Raw genomic sequence first — 23,360 nt, forward strand, 5'->3', positions numbered from 1 at the left:
AAGGACAGCTGCCATGGTGAGACAAGCCTTGTGGGATCAAAGAGCACCAGAGCCCAGTTTAAGATGAAGTTCAGTTCAGCCCATTGAGGATCAACTGAAATCAGTGATTCGCAACACAGTTATGTGGATTCTTACAGAGACTGCAACAAGTTTTCAACTTTGATGGGAGCAACACATCATAGCAACTGAGATCTAGACATTACTGGGGAAACATCCATCATGCAATGCATATGTGTTATGACAACAGACAGGTCACGTGTGTACAGTATGTCACTAGTAATTGTTTCCCACATACACATCTTCATGTGTGCTACAGCCTGTATGCTATAACCAGATTTTGACAGCAGTGCTACCATTTGCGTATGAATGCAACATATACTGTACACATACGGCACAATGATTGTGACATAATGGGTCTATTTGCCAGAACTAGTCGAAACGCAGCAGATCTTGAAATCACAAAAGACTGTAGTGTCTTGCATCAACATACACAAGGACATTAGGGGAGGAATGTTATTAAATTTGCCTAAACAAAATGATCTTTTTAAAATTGTACCTTATTTACCAACTCATGTTGTTACAAATACCCACCAACAGATGCCGCCTTTACTAGATTTTCCTTTCTTAGGTACAGTATACATGAATTCTGTCAACATTTACGTGAGTCTAACTAGTACCCCCCCACCCCCCCCAATCATACCAGAGCCCACCTCCAACACACACATACAATAAGGATTTCTTTTATTAGTCTGTAGCATGTAAACAGCTGTTGTTTACAATCATTGCTTTTTATAAGCATTATTGAAACTGTACCTCAAACTAAACATCAGATTCAGTTTAAGTCAAGGTCAAAATGCAAAATGTACATATTTTTTCTACCTCAAACAAAGATTCATCATGTTACATGCAATGCATAACAATACTGTTAGTAAATAATATTCCTAAAAACAGACAAACACGCATAAAACTCCATAGGGATCACATTGAAGATGTTTGTTACAGTTGTCACAGTTCATCATTCCATCATCCATCCACAACAGCAAGTACTAATCGACAGCTGTTCAGCACTCAAAAGAACATGTTATGCAGTGCATTCCACAACGACATAATCCGTTTTACAAGAAATATAAGGTATACATTCAATACAACCCCATACCACAAAGCACACTCTCTTGCCCTACCCCTCTTTCTCTCTGAAACACTCTCATGCACTTGCACACAGATGCAAAACCACACGTGCCCTCATACACATTTTCTCTCTTTGTGTCACACAGACACAGACACAGGCACACACACACACACACATGCATACATCTTGTCATGAGCAGTAAGCTATATGAATATTCATACGGCAACATACTGGTATTTATTTATTTCTTTTTCACCCTCACATTCAGTTTGTGTACTTCTACAGGTCCAGAACACATTAACACCACTGAGGTGATTACAGAGTGAAGTCATGTGACTTGCTGTTTACATACAGACCTGCTGTTAAGACCATTTTAAATACTTTCAACAAGGCCACACAGCATCTTTAAGACAACACTTTTTTTTTTTTTTTTTTTGGGGGGGGGGGGGGGGGGGGGGTGCATAAATAGTAGCTATTATTATTATTATTATTATTATTTTAATTCAGACAAGAGAGACAACAGGCAAACTCTGGGTTTGCTAATTGTATAAATAATGAAATCTTAATATGGTGCATATTTAAGTAAAGGTTAACAACATAAAGGGCAAATGGATTGTATGGCTATGAATTTTAAACAGGCATTGATTTTTCTTCTTCTCTACACTAAAGGCTACCTCGTTGCCTGAATGATAATTTTGAAATGACATACCTTTTATCTGTGAGCGTATCTACTGCAAAAGACCCCAAAGAAACCAAAACTCTATAGGCTGTTTTGCACCAATTGGCATACATCACAATTTATTTGAATGCAGGGGCAAACCAACTTTACAATCTACAAACAGTCTGATACAAACAGCCCAACAAAATGCCTTTTATCTCAAGACAACAATTACTAGCCATTACAGACGTATGTACATCTGTATGATTAATTCAAAATTACCTGCACGTTTATTACCTTTCATACAGTTCACTGTGGGAAACACTTGAGGAATGTGTAATTTTCGTGCAATCTACGGTGAAGATAAAATTCCAACAAAATCCTATCGCATCAATAATTCTGTGCTGTAAATATGGGTATCCGGAGGCACTTGGTAATCAGTTGACTGAAGGCCTCGAGGTTAAAATAACTGACCTCAGAGTAACGATTGAGTAACGACTGAACTTCGTACACTGATCCTCCGGTTCACTCTAGACATCTGCAAATAATCCGCATGTCGGCGCATTTACTGGACTCCGAGAAGAATGTCTCTATGTGCATTTTTGTTTAGTTTTGGAGATCAGGGGAGGTTTATGTTAACCCTTTACTGAGCCTTGCCCTTAGGAACATTGTCTGTTGGGACCTATCCTACCACTGTGCATTCTGTGCCATTATGAAAAAAACACCTATATGATGTACACAGTAAAACTGACAAAAGACTGTATTATTAGTCAAATGCTTAACATCCAAATCACTCACTTTGACTCCTTGTGTTTCAAGGTATTGTTTCTGGGCCTTATCTGAGACTACAGTAATAACCTAACAGCATTTAAATTCATAATAAAGATTTTTTTTGTTTGTTACAAAAGAGGGGGAAATAACCCTGAGATGATGTGCATAATAATATAGAATAAGAACATACTTACACCCTTTTAATTTTACTCCTGGAATGTACAGTGTCAAATAACGCATGCACACTAGTCACATTGGTTGTCTATTGTGATCGCGAAGAGACGACTGGCTTGTTCACAAAGTTTTCCAGTTATTAAAAAGATGGTGTTCCCACGTTTCTTTTGTTTCGCCAGATACACTTTGAACTTGCGCATCACGTTGAATTGTCTGCGGTGACTATTTCAAAGGCTCACAGTGCTTGTGGCTCCTCCCTCTTTGTACCTTGTGACAACAACAACTCGTCCACAGAGCGAGCTTCACTTTTCGGTTCGTTTTCTTCCTGTCATTCTCGCTCAATCTTTGATCAATGTACTACCGTGCAGAGCCAAAATCTCACAATCCCCCTCTCTTCCAGAAACTATTTTAATTGCGAAACAAATATCGGAAGAACTCGCCCGCTTGGATTTCTCGTTTTGATTTCTCGGGACACTTTTGTACTCTGTTTTTTTATACTTTGAACTTATTCTCACTGGTGACCATGGCCGTACCGGCTGCTTTGATCCCTCCGACCCCGCTGGTCCATCCACCTCCGATCTCAACTTCTACCGCTACAACCTCCTCGCCCTCGGCAACCTCATCTCCGTCTCCGTCAGTTGCACCTTCCGGACAGAGCCTGTTTCGATCGGAGCTGATTGCCACCAGCAGTCCGGGCATCCCAACCGGCACCCTGCCCAGCAAACCCGTGTACTCTACTCCGTCTCCAGTTGAAAATACTCCGCAGAATAATGAGTGTAAAATGGTAGAATTACGGGGGGCCAAGGTTGCCTCTTTTACGGTGGACGGTTGCGAGCTCATCTGTCTTCCCCAGGCATTCGACCTCTTTTTGAAGCACTTGGTTGGAGGACTGCACACCGTCTACACTAAGCTGAAGAGACTGGAGATCACGCCGGTGGTGTGCAATGTGGAGCAGGTCCGTATCCTGAGAGGACTCGGAGCGATCCAGCCAGGAGTCAACCGGTGTAAACTCATCTCCAGGAAGGACTTCGAGACGCTGTATAATGACTGCACCAATGCGAGGTAAGCGTAAAAAGCAATTGTTGTGCATGTTGTTTTTATGTATTCATTTTAAGGATCATCGACGGGCTATATCACGCCACCCGTTTTCGAGTGAGACCAGTCCCGATGCATCAAGCGATTTTAGGATATTCTCTATACGCCTTTTTATTCTTTTTTAAACCACACATAGCACTCACTGTAACAAACTGCAAATGTACTTCTTCCAATAGCTTTAGCATCTCAGAATCAAGCAAGCCGGGAACGTATTGTGCAACCCTGTAAAGACTGTATGAGTTTGAGAATAGTTGGTAAACTCGATAATATTCTCATACGTTTGGCCAGTTGCTTCGCCGGAGTTGGACACTGGTACAGGATAACACAAACTAAACACAGATGTGTCAAAATAAACAGGGTAACCTCTCGCGTAATTAAATGTTTGCAGTCGTTAACTGAAATAAATCTGCAAATCAGAATAAACGTAAACAAGAAAGGGCAAAAGAGGGTAGTGAAGATAACCTACTTCGAAATCACTTCAGTTGATGGGAACAAATTAAGATACGCTCCTGTGGCTGCGTTGTTGTGAAGTACTGTTGAGTTGCCTGCTGTAGTTATATCGATGCGTTTTACATCTTTAGAGCAAACACAGGGAACATTTCAGGAAGTTATTATTTCATAACTAGGAGCCTACATTTGTAATTGGTAATTAGGAGAAAACACAGAAGACTGCAGAGGAGGCTTGAGTTCTGAGAATGAGTGAGAGATGTCCAGGTAACATTAACAATTACGGAGGCAATAACATCTAGCGAAAAAGTACTAATGCAAGTTTTTTTTTTTAACTATAGTGTACCATGAGCGTTAGGGTAATTGCGTCAAGCGATTTAATAAACTTTATTGTCATCGTCCTCTGAAAGGTGCTTGGGAAAAAAAAACAGAAAACAGATCTAGAGGCTTGATCGCACTTTTCTGTACTTGTCTTCTACCCAAATAAACGCTTACTACATAACCGGGAAGCATGAGAAACGTTCTAAGTTTTAAATAAACGTAATATATCACTTATATGACATTCTTCCATTTGGTAACACGCCAAGTGTAGCAAAGGATGTATGTTAGTACAGGGATTATTAGAAGAACAATATAAGCAACAAGAGGGTTGTTAATACAAGGGAGGGTTAGATATGACTGTGAAACCATTGCAATGTATTTATATCAGAACAGGGGGGACACCATGTTAGTCTGATCTTATATTTCCATAAAATTCAAAGCACCCGTTTATCAGCTGTTCCGAATCAATACGACATTGCAATTTGCAGACCTCATTTATAATCAAATTACACGCGGCCTGTAATCAAAAACCGTTATTGTGAACTTTGCTACCTAGCAATCGCAAAAGGATGTAGCTGATTTCTTTGCAAAGTAGTTGTAGTTGTGTGCAGCTGAGTGTAGTTGTGTCTTGTTAAAGAATATTATACCAGAAAAAAAGTCCAATCACGTGATATTAGTGAACATGTAGAATATCACTCTTAGCAGAGTTTTGTCTAAATTCCATTAAGTTGAAAAGTACTGCTTTTGATATTTTGGCAGGTTTGGTTTTCTGAAATAAAGATCATTTTGGTTACACTTATCATTTATGAAAGCCATTTATGACAGCACTTGGAGAGGATTATGTACACATGTAGTGCACCTGTCGATCCAGTGGCACACCGCCGCTTTGTTTATACCTAACGTTATCATTAGCATTATTATTATTACTGCACGGCAGGTTACACTGTTCATTAAAGTAGTTTCTTCTGTGCGTAATACCACGTCGCGTTCCTCCTTTCGCCTCCTTTATCCTAGTTATTAGTCATTATTATTTTCAGGAATACACCATACACCATAAGTAGAAGTGCAACTTACTTTCAGTGCAAACACTACAGAATGGATTTGTGTTAATGACCGTACAATAACAGAAAATGAGAGAAGGCTCTGAAAGTATTGATTTCTGGACTGCTGAAGATACATTAATCGATCGATTGATTGATATATCAAGTCGCAAAACCAATTGCTTCGTGAATGATGTGCTAGTGTAGGTTCTGTTAACGATGGTGTAGGTTGTTCTTACATTTCAGTATGTACATATACCGTGCTTCATTATGTTTTAAATCCATAATTTCGTGGAAGCCAGCTTTTATACGAAAGAATATTTTGCACAGAGCAAATGTTAACACATACATTTATTAGATTTACACTGGTTGTGTTCTTAAGATAGAGCACAAACTAGCATCATTGGTAGTTACTGTATGACCTCATCTACTGGTGGTGAATAAGAATTCTCAGACATTTGATCACTGTTTATGTGTAGCTGGCTGGCAGGTTTTCAGTAGAAATATTGGCAGCTTAAGCTTTGGCCTCAGCTTGTTAATGCCACTGACAGAGTTTTCATTTTCAGTCAACAATGTGCCAATTCTTTGAATATCATGTGTTATGAATATATTGCTATGTTTTTATCTGTTAATCAATTGACCAGGAGCATTAACCCTCAGATTTACAAATAGCACACATTTTAATTATTACTTACTATAAGTGAATCTAATGACGTACAATTAAGGAAATCAAACAGTACCTTTTATGGAAAACAACTTGCCTATAATTTGTAGAAGTTTTGGTTTTTGCAAATTTAGACTAAAATGCATTACCTTATACCTTAACAGACTACAGCATTACTGCACTTTTTATGATAAAAAAAACATTTTCAGTAACTAGTCAAACTGTTGCCATAACACTGAGCATTTCGTTCTGGAAATATGCACTGAAATAACTGACTCATGCAATTAGATATGATACAGGGCTGTTTTCATTACATAGCCTACTAAAGTTTATCAAGAGATCAAGTCAGAGAATTAACATTAGCAGCCCGTGTTTTATGACCAAGAAAAATCAAAGCAAAAAAGCACTGTCTGTTTGCACCGCTTTATTGTGGCCAAAAATGTTTTTCTTTTTTTTTTTTTTTTGTTTACTTAAAGACCATCGATAATACAAGCAACGCTTTATCAGGTAGTCAAAGGCCCTTGATAAGGTCTGAGAATTCCAAATATATAAAACACACACACACACACAAATTCTAATCATTTTAATTGATGTTACCATCTGCACTCCGAATTGTTTTCCACTGATACGTTTCGTACTGATACAGGAGTTAAAATATATTTACAAAAGAAACCTGAAGCTTTGGCAGCACCTGAGCATTGAGATAGTTCTCCATCGCTTTTTCTCAAAGGGTCCAGTTGACGGAGTGTTTGAGGTTGAACTTTCATGTTGCAAATAAGAATGGCCAGTGACGGAGTCAAAGGGTAATGCAGCTCTACGTGTTGGTTTAATGATGGTGGAGTGCTCGGCTATTACTGCTGCACAGAGAGGCCTGTAATTGTCTTTGAAAGCACCTGGTTGTGGTGGCGTTATACTGAAATCAATCACTTTCTCCATGGATCCCGTCCATTTGTAGGATTACATCATTTGTATTAACATGATGGCACCAACTAGACATTGTACTAGCACTGTTAGAGAAAAATCAGCTTTTGTTCATTTACATAAGTACATTAAATATTTCACTTGCGTAAATGAAGATCAAAGTATGATGTTATTATTCTTTCAACTATGCACTGTATTGTGCTCATAATCATTTCCTGTCAATTGCTTCATTTGTATGGTAAAAAATGATGATTATGAAATGGTTAGCTTATACTATACTAAAATTTCTGAGAGCTTTATTTACTCTATATTGCTATCCATTTCAGACTGAGAAAATGTTCCTTATCTTTCTAATTTAATGCAGGGATCATATCTTTCCTTGTATATTTTATAATACAATATTTATATTTGTCTGTACTGAGATTTAAACAGCTATATAAAACTCAATTATTTTGCCAGACGTATTAACCATGATTGTTTGGTCACAATGAAGCTTATCAGGCTCATATAGGTTTCACCATATCACAGGAAGGCATTGTTTCCCAGTGCATATTGTAATGAGAACAATGTAATTATTTTTATTTCACTGTGATATTGTACTGTCGGAACGTGCTGTACGAACCCCCCCATCCCCCCACCAGCAGAATTTCCTGCGACACACACACACACTCGCAAGATAAGTGCTTTTCTGCCAAAGAATGTGCACCTCCGCCTCTACTTCACTTTCAGAGGGACTCTCACACGAGATTAATGTCCACCTTCTGCCCGGTAACAGATACACAGCAGTAATCTCTTTGCTTTCACAGGAGTTATGACACTGGCCTCATGAGCTCCAATACTTCAGCTACTTGTTTTCCTTTTCATTTTCTGCTTGTGGGACAGAGACGTTTTTCCCTGCTCTGTGACCTTTGAACTCTGAGGAGAGGTTATTAAAACAGGAGGGCAGTGCAGTGATATCACCGCAGTCTCACTTGAGTCTTTGTGAACCAGGGTTCTCGGTGCATGGGCTGAAGTGCATCCAGTGTATGTTAATGGACGTTCAGCGGCCACCTTGATAAGTGTAATTATGCCTCAAGTTATGGAACATCACTAAAGTTGTATAATTCAGTCTGTCTGTCTGCTACTGTGAAATACTTGTTTCATGTTTTTTTTTTCCTGTACAGTGATATTTTATCCGGGTGAGGTGTTTGTGGTATACACAAATACCGCATTACATTATAACTATATATGTGTTAATAATTGTTTTTATTTAGCTCATTGTTTTCATGTATTAGGATCTAAATGTGTGTGTTTTTCCTGTATTAGTGTAGATATGCACATTTACAGTTTATTTTACTTTGCATTCTATGAGTCAAACAGACTCAAATACTCTTTCTGTTTTTTTCTCTATCTCTACAGAGCTCTTACGATTTATTTGTTTTCTACAAGGCCTGGATGTGTTTACAGGTACTCATGGGAAATCTCTGGATCAGATTCAAATCTTTCCTAGTCAGAGTGGGTGCTAAGATACCCTGTCACCCAGCAACCGCATCCAAGAGGGAGCCAGGGTGATAATAACTTCAAAAAACAGAGTGACAGATGCCTGATTAGGATGAAAGAGGGAGAGGGAGACTGCATGAAAAATTAGGCTTGTTAAAATCAGAATTTCATTCAAGCACCTTCACACAAATCAAATGAACACTGCAGCCTCGCATCTCGTGATCTATAGTATTTCCGTTGATTGGTCAAAAAAGGGGTTCGTTTCAAACCATAAATGTGATTTTTACACTAATTAACAGTCAAAGAAGCGATGGTTTCGAATGGAATTAGCCACCTGTGTTCAGAGCTGCCGTGCATTTGACATATGCCAGCAAATGTTTTGTGACAACATAAAGGTTATAATGGAGAATGATAATTGATTTGTAGACATGGCATTAATATAAGAGGAAATTGCAGCAAGGATGTTCTCTGATGGAAAGAGATTTAATTTAAACATGCTCTACCAATGCTGACACATTTTACATGGCCCCCATATTAAATATTACAATTGATATACTTGTGTGATGGCAGAATATATGTAAAAATACAAATAACATAAAAAGAGAGGATCTGTCTTTATACATTTCTTTCACTTGAATTTCTTTTGAGTAGTCGGAAGGTTCTGTTTGATATTCCTGAATGCCACAGTTTTGTACTCTTAATTTCCATTTGTTTGCACTGAAAAGAGGCTTGCATACCTAATATGCCTGTTGTTTTGTAAAAAATGCTCAAGCTCTGATCTTATTTGCATGTTCTTATTGGTTGGATGAAGTACAGTTGAGAACAATGCGTGTCCATGCTGTTTCATTCTTATTTTAAATAGCTCAGTTGTGAGACATAGCTGGTAGACTGATGCCAGTTTTAACACATGCCTATCTGTTTTGATCATTATTTATACAATTATGAGACAGAGATAAAAAATAATATATTTGACATTAGACATGAAAGTCTAATGTCTAAAATCTAAGACATTAGAAGTCACCATACGCAGTAGCAGTATAAATCTGACTGTGTGGTATGCTTTCATGGGGTAAGTTTTTTTTTTTTTGCATCATCAGTCATCTTAAACCACACTATTTTGTAAAGATGTGGCTGATTTAAATAGGAGAGGGAACAACAATTAGTAGCCATGGTTGCACATGAAATGGATTGACCAGAAAGCTATATATTTGAGCTGCTCCGTTTCAAAGCTTGGCTTTACAGAAAGTTGGCATTTCTTGAGACACCAGCTCTTTGCATTACAGCATATTCAGGGACTATGGAAGAAATCACTGGTGCTTGTACAAGGATGTTAAATGCTACTGACAGAAGTTAGAAGGAGCAGATGAGATTTCCTGATTGGAGAAAGAATCCAGGCCTTACCCTGGCACTGTCTAATATGGTCACGTACAGAAATTGATTTTCTTCAGAAATTAATTAATTTTTCATATAGCCCTAAGCTGCAGTTTAAAAAGAGTGTGCACTTGCTGGTTTCTTCTTTTTTTCCTCCTTTTTTAAAAAGAATTATTGCCTAATCATATTAATACTTTTGCCCCAAGGATGAAAAGATAATTGTACAAATGCATTTGGAAATATGTATCACTGAGTATTTATGATTAAATTATGCAAATAACTCTGCTTCCATCCTTCGCGGCCCCAGATTGTCTAATTAGGATTGATATGCCGAATAGATGTTCGGGAATCTGAATACAAGCATGTCCAAAGAGCAGAAAATTGAAAATGACAAGGCTGGAATCCTTAAAAAGTGTGTTTTTTTCACTGTCTAATTCAGCGTTGCTGTATCAGGAGTTAATTTTCCCTGGCTTCATCTCTCGTTGGCGCTGACAGGAAAAAGAATACATCAGGGAACCAGTCTCAAATGGGATTCCAGAAATTTCCTCTACTTGTTTTTCTCCCATTTTAAATTTTATGAAGGCTATCAAACATTAATCCTCCACTGTGTAAAGACTATAATGTTATCCAAACAATGTAAAAGTTGGTTGAATTTGCTAACATGGTTCATACAAAGTCTGTATTTTCTGCCAGTAGCATTAGGTTGGGTACAGTTAACACAAACAGCATGTAGGTAAAACCTCTTTGCAATTTCCATTTTTGAAAAACAGTTTATTATTACAACAATGTAATTGGTTAGTTCTCTGTTACATTTTCAGTTCTGCCAACTGAGAGGAAAACAACGGCAATAACAGCCTATTCTCAAAAATGTCAACCCTTCATTTTTGGCTGTGTAAGTGGTATAGGAATATTATTTTTGTACGTAGCCATGCAGTTGATTAAGGCACAGGGCTGGGTCAGATTTTTAGAATAATACTTTTTCCATTAAAGGAAAACAGAAAGGTCAGGGGAGCCCCTTTCATGCTGGGAAAATAAAGACTTGAGTCACTGAAGTCACTTTCAAAGTTCAACTGAGAGCTGAAATGGATTATTAGCTGTTCCTGTTTTGCTTAAACTTTAAGTAGTGGCAGCTGCATTGTGACTCATTGGTGAGGAGACAGTCATTATGCCAGTGCTGAATAGAGTCACCATGAGCAGAAACCTATTCTGTTTATTATTGAATCTCTAATATTGAGTCATATGTGTTAATGCAGAACAGCACACTTAAAATTGGACCCGAACCACAATATAAATCTAGAGGTTATAGTAAGTGGATAAAGATATCATGGGGTTGAATATACTGTTACATTGCTGCAAGCTCAAATCAGTCATCTTGGACCATTCCTGTCACACCATGTGAGATCTTCTTGCAGTTTTGCTGCTTTGTAACCTCCCTCTTATTTTTAAGTGGCAACAATAATGATGACCATCACTATCAGCCATTATTACATGTTCTAAAGATGGGTGTTCCTTCCATGAAAGATAAATTTAGGTCAATCCGTGCAAATAGGTTATCGGACAGAAACTGTTTTTTCACCCATGGTGATATTTACCCAAGACTCTGTGTGACTCCTCTGAGTATAATCATCAGAAATGATGTATTCTTACTGCACCTAGCTTCTGATGAGGGCCTCAGAACTGGGGCCGATATAAGATATCTATTAAAGCACTGATTGGTGTCTAATCTATACCTGGCAGGGGAAAGGCCCCATGGCTAATGACACTTGAGAGTCTCACAAAATGATATCACTGCTCACAGCATCTGCTTACCTGAAATTGTCTGACATAACCCAGATTACCAGGACTCTCTGCAGAGAAGTCTGTAGAATCCATTGTATATTGGGCTATACAAACATAATTTTGCCCAAACAGTGCTGATTGTTACTTGAAAAATCTCCTATGAGGCTGCTGGCAGGAGGAATGATGGGATGTTACTTCTGTATTTATGTGTCTAGCACCATAACTAATTATGTCCCTCAAAGTTAAATATGAGTAACTTGTTTAGGGTCAAAAAGTACATATTTTCAATGCAATGTTATGGTTTTGACACTGTGGTCTAAGTGGGGGCTGGATTTAATTTCTGTCTGAAAAGTCTCTTTCAGGACAGACAACCAAAGACAGTAAAACATTTTTTAAAGTTTGCTATACCAATATGAAGACAAACTGCAATATGGTCAAATTAAATCATCCCATTGGATTAGAGCTCAATGCTGATACAAACAGGAGGCTAACACCAGGGTGATAATCAATTCTGTCATGATTATATGGTTGCATTTCAATATTTGATCGTAATAGTTCCTATAATACTGAGAGTAGTGTCTGATAGGGACAGCCACTCTCCTCTTTGTAGACAGTTAATTCAAATGACAAATCAGCTTTTAAGAAAATATTTAATGCACTTACTAAAGAAGAGGAAATAATTACATATAATGATGCTAATCATTGCTAATGTGATTATTAGTGTTGCTGTTATTTAAAGACTTTTTGTGACTAAATGAACTTTTAAACCATGCTTTTCAAACATTATTTGTTAAGTACTAACAGTTAGCTACCTATCTTGCTGGCTAGAGATTTGTGTCACACCTTGATTAGCACAAGAGAACAAACAAACCCTCACATGTTATTAGCATAACATATAGCACACTTCTTTTCAGAGAATTTTTTATTATATGAATATTATTATTTTATTATCACCATTGACTGTAATGGAAAGCAACTGTGTATTAAACCTGGCTTGTTGGTGTGGAAGGCATTTAATAACCTAGATAAGGAGTCAATTTCAAACCCACAACAAAGGTTGCAAACCAAAGTTCACCTGCTCAAATTTGTTTATAGTAAAAGGGAATTTTCATGTTGCATGAATCTTGTAATGCAAGATTGGGGCCATGAGAGTACTGATGCATTGCTGCCCCAGTAAGAGGCAGTATTTTGCTGAGTTTTTGTAAATGTGTTGTCTCATCACATTATAGTCAGTGATAGAAGGTAATGTTCATCGGCCCCACTGCAACCATGTGACTTTCTCTCTGCTATGTGATCACCTAATTTAGTTTTTCTAACGTGGAAATCCTTGTTGTCACAGACCAACACAGAGACAGACCCATGCTGAAGTAACTTGAGTTATAAGGTACATTGCAACAAGCACCTCAATCTTTACACACATTCATACAAAGTCTTTATAACCTTATGAAAGAAATGAGTAGCTAAGTAATAGTGTAAATGACAAAGAGCATGGGGTCATCAACGTACTGTATGGTAAATGAAGGAAAAACTTTGCAAATGGATGAAAGCAAGGTTTAAAAGAGAGTGATTCTTGCAGCAAACAGTTCTTTTTTTTTTTATCTTGGTCTTTCAAGAAGCGAACCGTTTCCTGAAAAGGAGCCTCCAGATGTCATGAATTGTGCATTCATACCACTTAAGTGAGAGAATTTTCATTCTGTGTTGATATAGCTCTCTTCTGTTGCCGGTTCTTTTGATGCACTGCATGAAGGCCGTTATGATAACTCAAGGTCTTTATTTGATGGTGAGACTTAGCTTCTCTTTTTCCTGACTCAAATGTCACCAGCACATTGGTGGTGTTCGACCAAAGGGCTCTGACACTGCAACGCTGTGGCGCCCAGCTATTATTACTCTCCTTTTAAAGGCTGACAGTTTGCTCCTTAGAGACATGACACCAAACTCGTCCGGTGCAACTGTAGCATAGCATCTTTACACGCCATTCAATGAGGTATTTGTAAACCGACAACACCTGGCATGATAAGTTAAACGGAATGCAGAACAATGTACTGCTGTAGACAATACATAATAGAACACGTCATGTCTGCTGGTGTCATAAAATATGTAGGATCACTGTCCAGTGGTGTCATTAAGTCACACGATGCCATTGAAACCCTCTATCCGATTAATTGAAAAGGTATATTCTGCTATTCATTTGTTCCAGATCTAGTATAATTAGATTCTTTTATGTTTTGCAAAAGACAAAAATTCTGTCCTGAAATTGACATGAATTAATCAGACTGTTATATTCATATTTTTATATATTCTTTGTTCTGTTCCTTTACTGATCTGTTGAGGACAGAGCTGAAGATGCATTATTTACAGATGCTAATATCTTTAGAATTAGGCAAGTTGTGTAGGTTATCAAGTTGTTGTGGAATGCCCACTCAATAGCTGGCATGAACACCTCAGTGCTTTGTCAGTTGTAAGATTTCTCTCACGTGTCTCTGCTATGTATGCAGTGCATCAGTGGGCATTTTAACTTGGAAAACCATTCCCTCCAAGTTTTCACTCCAGAACAGCAAATAGAATGTGAAGCATGTTCACTGTGGAATAAAGAAGGCACCTGTTTAAAATGGCAGGGCATCCACAGACTCTGTCCTCCTCTGACTTTCACTTAGGAAAGTGATTTATCTGTGACATCCTTAAACTTCACTTGTGAATTGGCTTTTCTGAAAAGGGGAATGAATTAAGTCAAGCTGACATTGCATGCCAATAAGCTTTGTTTCATTCCTGATGCAGTATTCATTTGTGCCACAGAGAGATTTATTGCATGATTGACAATTATGAGAGGATGACCTAGTTCTTTGTAATTGAACAAAAATGGTTTTCAAGGGATGGCTTTACCTTCCATTGCATTGTGTAAACCCTTGCCTGGAAATGCAGCCGATTTTTTGCCCTAGATACAGATTTAAAGATCTGAAAATTTATGCCTCTGTAAATTACATTCTAAATTGCTTTGACGCGTGAACATTTATTTTTACGTAGCATTACATAGTAGAGAATTCCCGTTTTCCCTTTTTATAGTGTCATGCAAAGCTGAATATTCCATTCCATTAAATTATAGAGAGACAGACAGACAGGTAGACAGACACACACACACACATACATACAATATATTTATTTATATTGTAGCAGTGTCTTTTAGATGTGTATATTATGGCACTGTCTTTCAGATGTGTATATGCTTCTTCTACTTGTTGTTTGCTGAATGATCTTTCTCCAGAATTGAGATTTTACACCACACCATAGCTTTATTTAAAGAAAAGGTTTCCTGTAAACATCCATTTAACAAGCAATTGGTTTAGTGGCACTGGCTATTCAATCTCACTGGCGACAGTTTGTTGCCAGTGGACTCATTTTTAAAAGTCATTCTGCCAGCACGATTTCCAGAAAACTCTTTAATGGTGCCTAATATTTCATGATTCATACATTTTTGATATTACCTTTCTATTAACTTTTTATTCTGCTTAGTGAAGCTCATTACGGCTGGAAGGAAGTCACACCGACTCTTGGGACTGCTGGCTGAGTGGAACCACAAATGATTCAAGCAAGGTTTAGCTGGAAGTTAATATCCTGCAAAATTGTTCTGTGCAGCTTGGTAGAAAATGGGATGATTAAATGACACCAGCATATCAAAACCATTTTTGTCCGAGTACAAGGTGTTAAGTGTAGCTGTTGCAGAGTAGTTCTCCCAAGGTTGCTATTAAAAAGAATAAGTAATTCAAGGGGAAACAAGTATCTCACAGACGGATGGGGATCAAATGCTACGCTTGGTGCATATTTAAAGTGCTAATATTCCCCCTGTATTTCACTGCCTCTCTCATAAAGAGAAGGCAGACTGCTTCCTCCCTGAATGGGAACTTAGAGGCTGGAACAGAACAAACACTGAATTTTCGAGAACATCTCTCTCATGTTTCAGAATGATGGGAAAAGATTAAATGCAGCTCAGCTGAAAGAATAACAACTTGTTGTCAGAGAGTAATAATATAATGCACACACCCACACACAGACAGACCTGCCTATTGTGTATATAGTATCATAAATATGTTAGCGATGACGGCCCTCAGTCTTACATGTGGGAGGGGAATGTCTCTGGTTAAGAACAGGCTTTATGAAGCAGAGATACTATATGTAGGGCTTGGGAACTAAAATTGTGTTGTGTGCTGGGAACTTGTATATGTTGTAAGTTCTTATAACCTGTCCATTTTCAGTTCTGGTGCATGTTGGGGAGATGGTGATATGCTCATGTGTGTATTTTTACACAAGGCCGCCATGTACTAAAAGATGCTGGCTGTATTGTACTAGATACAGGCCTATCTTATGGCATAACTTGAAGACCTCCGCTGCGTGTTTGAGATTGTAAGATCTATTTTGAGAACTGTCCATATTAGCACATGCCAGCAACACACATCAGTGCTGGATAAGGACAGAGATCAACGGGGGTAAGCAATATTACCAACAAGCCATTTCTGTCAGCAGTTTCATATTATATTGTATCTTTGTTGGTTGGCTCGGTTGTTTTGTATTCCTTATATGTAAAGTCAAGTATAACATATTCCTTATATGTAACATCAAGTATAGCAGTGTGCGCAGCCTGTAGCTTTGTTCTGGATATCCTATGCTCCTGTAGTTTATTCATGTTTTTTGTATTACACAAGACAAATGTTGCCTCATTTTGGAGCTGTACAATATCACATCTGGATCAGAGGTGGACTCTAGAATGGGGTTTAACAAGCAGCCTTGCCTTCATATGTGATTGGCAGACCCATGGCCAGGCCAAACATTGAATACACCATTTGGTTTTTCATAAGTAAACTGAAGACAGTATAAAAAGTCACTTTCACTATGCGAGCAGTAAGCACCTTGGGTTAGGTCATGCTTAGACCTGTTTAGAGAAATTCAGTAACTTAAATCATTATTCGCTTTTTTAAGCAAAGGGCTTTATGTTTTACTGTTTCCTGGAACTGAGATTAAAGGTTAAAGGTGTGTAATAAAACAAAAAAAGTCTTTGTAGTTTTTGCATGTCTTTTTACTACTGACCTTTGAAATGTCAGAAAAAGGAACGTTAGACAATACCAGGTAGGGAGATCTTATTACAGGGATCAAACGTGTGTTTCTACCCTTTTCAGTTAGAGTGAGGATTAATTGTAGGAAATGGGAGCAAAGCTAACTCAGTACTTCATTTTCATGTTTTCCATCTTGTATCATTGTCACAATGTCTGGCATTGCTTGACTGCTATATCTGACTATGGGAATCAAGCTCTCCGTATATTTGTGCTTTATATAGTTAGCACATGATAAAGAAAGGTCTTTTGTGGTTGTGTCACTTGCTATTCTTGCAGTTGCACGCCAGATAATCAAACAGTATTTTGAGTGACACTGCACTCTAAAGAAGGGCCCTCACACTGTACATACTGTTACGTGAATCTCACACACACACACACGAGTGCACCCGTGCGTTTTGTGTGCGCGCGAGACGAGATGGTTTTGGCCTTTGCCAAGATACGATGCTGAAAATTAAAGGCATGTTCCCGCAAGGTCGGGGTCAAGCCAATAGGAATGTCAGAGAGCTGTAAGGACACGGCAGCCCCTTTCAACGGCGCGGGCTTGGAGTAGGTGGAGAAATGCAGCCACAGATAGCGCAGAGCCCCAGGAACGGCTGCGTGCTGACAGCTATCCAGCCGTGTTGTCACAGCAGGAAGACATCAGTTGAAGAAACAGATAGGGAACATGCAGGGAGTCTGGTCAGCAGTGTGGACAGAGGCTCACAGGCTTATAGGAGGCCCTCAGGTCACAGGGTTCCCACAGTTACCACAGGCCCGGTGGCTTCAGCAGTGGAATTAATAAAAGTGTGGAACAAAGGACAAATGAAGCCCCTTCATTAAATCGTCAGTTGTGCTCTGAAAAGCTTGAAAAAATCCTGTAAGATAATATTTAAATATTTTAAGATATTATTTATCTTAAATTAAGAACATCTTATACCAGCTTTCTGAAGTGCTGATTCCTTGCATTTTTTTTCTTCTTTGGCTCCCATCTTTCTTCAGGATTTTTTCTTATTATCTCAAGATTGTTTCCTTACAAACATATTTCTAAGAAACATAATCTTGTACTGCTACATTTTTATACTAAGGGAAACAATCTTTTAGTCTTATTTTAAGATAAATAATCTTTAACTGAGAAAAAGATTGTTTTACAATGAACTATTTTGTTGTTTTTAAAAGCATCATCTTCTCTTGCACAATAAGGAGACCACATGAAATACATATTATTACATTTTTATTGTTATTATAAGGGTTCTGATCTCATCTAGATGGTATGGTATAAAAATCAAACACTGAAAACTCAACGCTTCTCTTTAAGGATTCCTGTTGAGATTGCTGTGTACACTGTTGCTTTGAAGCTGTGGCTTGATAGGGGCTATGTGCTAAATTACTGCATATTTGTAAGGTCTGCACAAGCCTAACCCTTTGCTTAACTTCAGTGATCACTCATGTCAGGAATGTCGTGTGCATAAAAGGAAATTGTACATGATCGCTGAAGATCCTTGATCGAGATGTGTCCACTTGCGATCATAATGATAAATGTGAGTGTTTTCAATAAAAAAGGATGTCACAGTCAGTCACTCGTTCATGGCTCTTTAGCATATCTGTTGGGGGGGGGGGTGGGGGGGGGGGTGGGGTTGCATTAAAGACTTAAATGAGAGTAAATGCAACTAAAAGGAATGAATCAACCCTGTCTTCAGAGCACTTCAAAGTGCAGTAGCATCTTTTTTGCCATAAAAGGATCAGTGTGACACATTCGCTCCTTTGTTTCACACTGCTAACTGTATTTAATTTCACATCTTATCGGCCTCGCTTTGTCTGTCTGTGAGTTACTCCGGAGTCAAAGCGACCCCTGGAGATAAACTCTGTCAGACTCCAGGGTGATTTATTAAATTCTGATTTCTGTGAAGGACTTTAATGTCGGGGGAGAGAGAAAATACATTGCAGGTGTCGGCCAGCTCCAGGCGGTGTTTGTACTCCATTACAGTCTCTAAAGGTAAATGCAAAAAAGAGAGAGCAAAGTAAAAAAAAAATCTATGTGGGATTTTCTGTCTTTATTGCAGGAAAACAGTTGTTTTTTCCTTTTTCCAACCTTTTTTAATCATCTCTAAACTGTTCAGAATGGTTTTGTTCTCTTGGTAATTCAACTTGAAATGACTGCATAGGTGAACACCTATAGATGTCCAAATCCATTAGGGAAAACCACTAACGTAATTGCCATTGTTATTGTAATTCAATTTGAGCAAATTCTAACTCCAAGTTGCAGAAGGTTGCATCACTTTCTTTCTTTCAGCCACATTTGTCACAAAGAAAATTTAGCAAATTATTTTTAATCATTTGAAGTTTAATAGGTTGGGTGGCTTTTGAAATACACATCCTCAAATGTTAAAAAATAATGACCTAATGAAGACCAGTGTATTGTCTACAAATGATTAGCTTGTATATGTTGCAGGGTTGAACCACAATTATGTGTAGCAGAAACGTAAACACAATCTTTTTGTTAAAAATATCAGTATTTTCTATTTTAATGTCTTCAATTGTATTACATGTACTTATTGTTCATTCAGTGCATGCAAGCTGTTTTATTACTTTGAGTAAATGAGTAAATTAGCATTCTCCTTTTATTGCTATTCCCTATGTTGTTTTACCTTTTAAAATAAGGCAACTTATTGAAACTGTCTTGACAGAAAAAAATAATTAATATCATGTACATTTCACTATCTGCTAATGTAAACGTGTCATTTAACTCTGTAGATAATTAAACATGCCAGGCGTAACGTTTCAAACCCAGGGTCACATAAACGTTTTCTTTTGCGGGAATCCATTAATAGAGTGAGACTACCATTCATAAATGCGATGTGTTACTTAGTTTGTAGTTATCTTATGAACCACAGTATGATTACACTGTATGCTAATATTCACAGAGGCAGCTCCATGCTTTGTTCTCTTTTTTTCCATCGTGCATCCCAAAAGAGCTCTTTGTTCTACAGTGCTTCCATCCTCCAGAGCCCTGAACAGATGATAAAGCGTTATGAATTTCACATATTTATTTATTGCTTGCATTGAAGCACTTAATAGAACACGCTGGGCTGTGATGCATTAAGCACTTCAGGAGGCTGGTTGGCTTGCCTGTCTGAGCGACGACAGACTAAAAGGAGCGTTGGAAAGCGGGCAGCTCGTCAGGCGGCTAAATCACCCGGTTAACTCGTCAAGGATCACCTGCTCACTCTCCCTGGCCAATCTTGATGGAAACCAGGGCAGTTCCCATTTGAACAGGATCTCAGCGACGTCTCCTGTGATATCTCTACCGTCTCACGTTCTCCCCATTGTTCGCCGCTAGTCAGCATCTTTTGTCTTTGCCTCTGATTCGTCTTTTGATCTGTGCCAGTGATTTATCTGCGTGGAGTCGTTTTCGTGCAGTTCCCCCTCAGGAAGTTTGGAATGAGTATTCAGTAACCTTGCCAGAGCCAAAGCAAGCTTGATAATTTGAGAAGAAACGGATAGCTGTTTGTCTCCAGAAAAACAGGAGAGAGAGAGGTTGGCCCCATCCATTATTTTACAACAACCTTGTCTTGAAAGAAATTAACAATGTAAAACTATTTTTTACTACGGCATTGATGACTGCTACAACTACAGATAGTACTACTACTGCTACCTCTGCTACCAGAATTACCACTTGTGATGGTAGGCCAGATGCTGTCTGTGGAACACATGCCACAAACACTACCTGCCCAATATCCACTCTGCCTCCTTCATCCAGTTGTGGGAAAACACCAGGAGATGTTTGGCGGAAGACTGTAATGTCTTTGGACTGCAACAGTTTTCCCTCTGTTTGCCTGGTTAAAAGCGCTGCAGGTTGGAGGGATTGGAGTTGACAACCCTGAGGGTATTAGAGCTGTTTGCCTTCTCCTTTTTTTCCACTTGTGCGGGGCTGCAGCTGTCTGAGTCTCCTCCTGCCAGCTGTCAGTTTAGAAGGCTCTCCATAAACATCTCCACACACCACCTGCTTCCCAGTGGGAGAATAGGTACATGTTTGAAAAGTTTGAACAAGGTACAGAGGGAGACAGGTGTAGCCTGTATTATGCTTTCAAGTGGACCAGATAGGCGCAAATGAAGCTTTTATTGAGTGCCAGTGTTCTCTTGTCCTTAATGGTTGATCCCAGTTAATGGAAATTTTAATGAGACAGTGTTGTGTTTCAAAATGCAATCTAGGGTGTTCGCCGCAACAACGATTATGGTTTGAATGAATTAATAAGCAATACATGTCAGTCCCTCTTACCTTAACCTTTTTTGTGCATTGTAACATCACTTCGAGTACAATAAAAATGACTTGTATTTGTGTCACCTTGACCTGTTCAGCAAACTTATGTGTGTAGTTGCAGAGCACTTGTTTGGTCTGTGTAAGCATTCCTACCTTGTCCAAATAATTCAGCGAAACGCTCACTTGGCAATTGTCCCTGTTCAATGTAGCAATCCCTCCAGTGATGAAATGTGAGAAGTGCAATAAGCAACCAAACAACTGTCTTTGTCTTCAGAGGTTCCGAATTAAAATCTAAAAATATCTCAAAAGGTAAATGCACTGCAGTGGGGAAAGATATGAGCCTTGCAATGGTAAGATACAGTCAAATTGAGTGTTCTTCCTGGATATTGTTTCTAATTGCAAGTAAATATAGTCTACAGATAAGGTATCACCGTTGATGTGGAATACATGGAGGTGTTATGGAGGCATTTGGTCTTGATATCCATTTGAGCAGGACTGGAAATACAAGCTTTTAGTCTGTCAGTTTGCTTTATATTTGAGGAGGATGTTTGATAGCCTGTTATCAAAAGCACAGACAGATGCTGACAAGGTTTGTTTAACTTTCCTTCCACCATTCGCCAGACTAAATTGTCAATTTGCTGACACTATCTAAATAAGAATTATTAAAACTAATTAAAAAAATGTCTCTGAAAAAGTAATGATAAGGTGAATTTGCCTTTGAGGATCGTTCATTTTGACCTGATGCCTGTCTAACTGTTGCAGCAGTGACCACAGTGTGCTCTTCGCGGAGGAAATTATGTAAGGATTACACCCATATCATTTGCACAATAAAGTTTCAGGCAGTCTATAGTAGCTATATGGACTGCCGTGAGTGACGGTTAATGGGATTAAACAATTGACCACTAAATGTGCTCTTTAAAAAAAGCACTTCATTTTATGTGGTTGTCTAAATTAAATTAGGATACAGATTAATCCTGTTTCTAATTGGCCTATCCTGTGACTGATTACAGTACAGAAAGACATTATGGTACAGACATTAGAGCATCACAAGTTTGCATGCATATGTCATAAAGCTGTGTTAGTAGCAAACTGAATGCACTGTAATGCAGTGTATCTAAAATTTCATGCCTTTTTGGGGAATGTGTAAATTTCAATGTTAAAATAGATCTGAGTGACTTAAGGGTATTGAGTCAATCTGGGATACGATTAAAATCAATCTTGCATTGTCATTGTTTGTTTTGTTCTCCAAAGCAGAGAGAAAGTAGGAAGAACTGAAGCTAAGGCAGCCACTTAAAACAAACACAAAAAAGAACAGACATGGATTGCATCAACTCCAGGAAAGCTAAAGTCATCTCACTTCACTTTTCCCCTGACAGTTAGCAAATGGATATATTACACACAGTTAGACTGAAGATCGGCATGCTCTTTCCTCTGTATTTCTTCAGTTTAACTCATGCAAGTTTTGCCATATATTGAGCAACCAGTGCTGAGTTGTGCAGGTGTCTGTTAAGGCCAATGAAGCAATGAAACATATGGCTTACCTGTTGAGATAAAGAGGTCGTTTTTGTTTGATAACATACATAAATCAGCGCACTGAATTTAAAATAAAACATACAGGCATCTGTACATATGTCAGGGAAAAGGGCTGTTCTAGATTGCACTGAGACTGACTCCCGTTCGGTTTTTAAGAGGCCCCAGGCAACTAGAAGGCATCAAGGACACCTGGGTGAGATTTTATTAAAGTATGAAATGAGAGGTCACACATTCCCTTCCCTCACATGACATCCCGCTGCTCGCTTTCTTTTCCTGCCTATTCTCCTCGGCGAGGCGTTTGATGAGTTATCCATGAAAGTGTTTTTCATTAATCCCCTTAGGGACCTCCGCATTGCTCTTTCCGTAGCAGATACAAATTTAATTCCTGATGTGTCTGTTAGATGCGCGCCGTGTCCGTCAGGTCTTTTAATTAATGGTACCTCAGTGTATTTATCTGAAATTCAGGACCTTGCGCTAGACAATGGAATTGTTCAACTACAGAATTTGCGAATTGGTGAATTTAACTTGCCAGTTGACAAGGCAGTGATAGAGTCTATGTTTAAAAGAGGCATAGCACATGTAATTGATGGTGCTTGGGATTTTTTTATTAAATTATTTTATTTTTAAAATAACTATCAA

General features: G+C 38.4%; 1 protein-coding gene across 1 annotated transcript in view; it reads left to right on the forward strand.

Annotated features, from left to right (window-relative positions):
- Positions 1–3,015: 3,015 nt before the first annotated feature.
- Positions 3,016–23,360, forward strand: part of LOC118786008 (dachshund homolog 1-like) — a 142,987-nt gene continuing 122,642 nt past the window's right edge. The window contains exon 1 of the mRNA XM_036541002.1: positions 3,016–3,794. Coding sequence (XP_036396895.1) covers positions 3,256–3,794 — 539 coding nt within the window. The 5' untranslated portion in view covers positions 3,016–3,255. The remainder of the gene's footprint in view (positions 3,795–23,360) is intronic.

The sequence above is a fragment of the Megalops cyprinoides genome, chromosome 11 (genome assembly GCF_013368585.1).
Source record: "Megalops cyprinoides isolate fMegCyp1 chromosome 11, fMegCyp1.pri, whole genome shotgun sequence".
Classification (NCBI taxonomy): Eukaryota; Metazoa; Chordata; class Actinopteri; order Elopiformes; family Megalopidae; genus Megalops; species Megalops cyprinoides.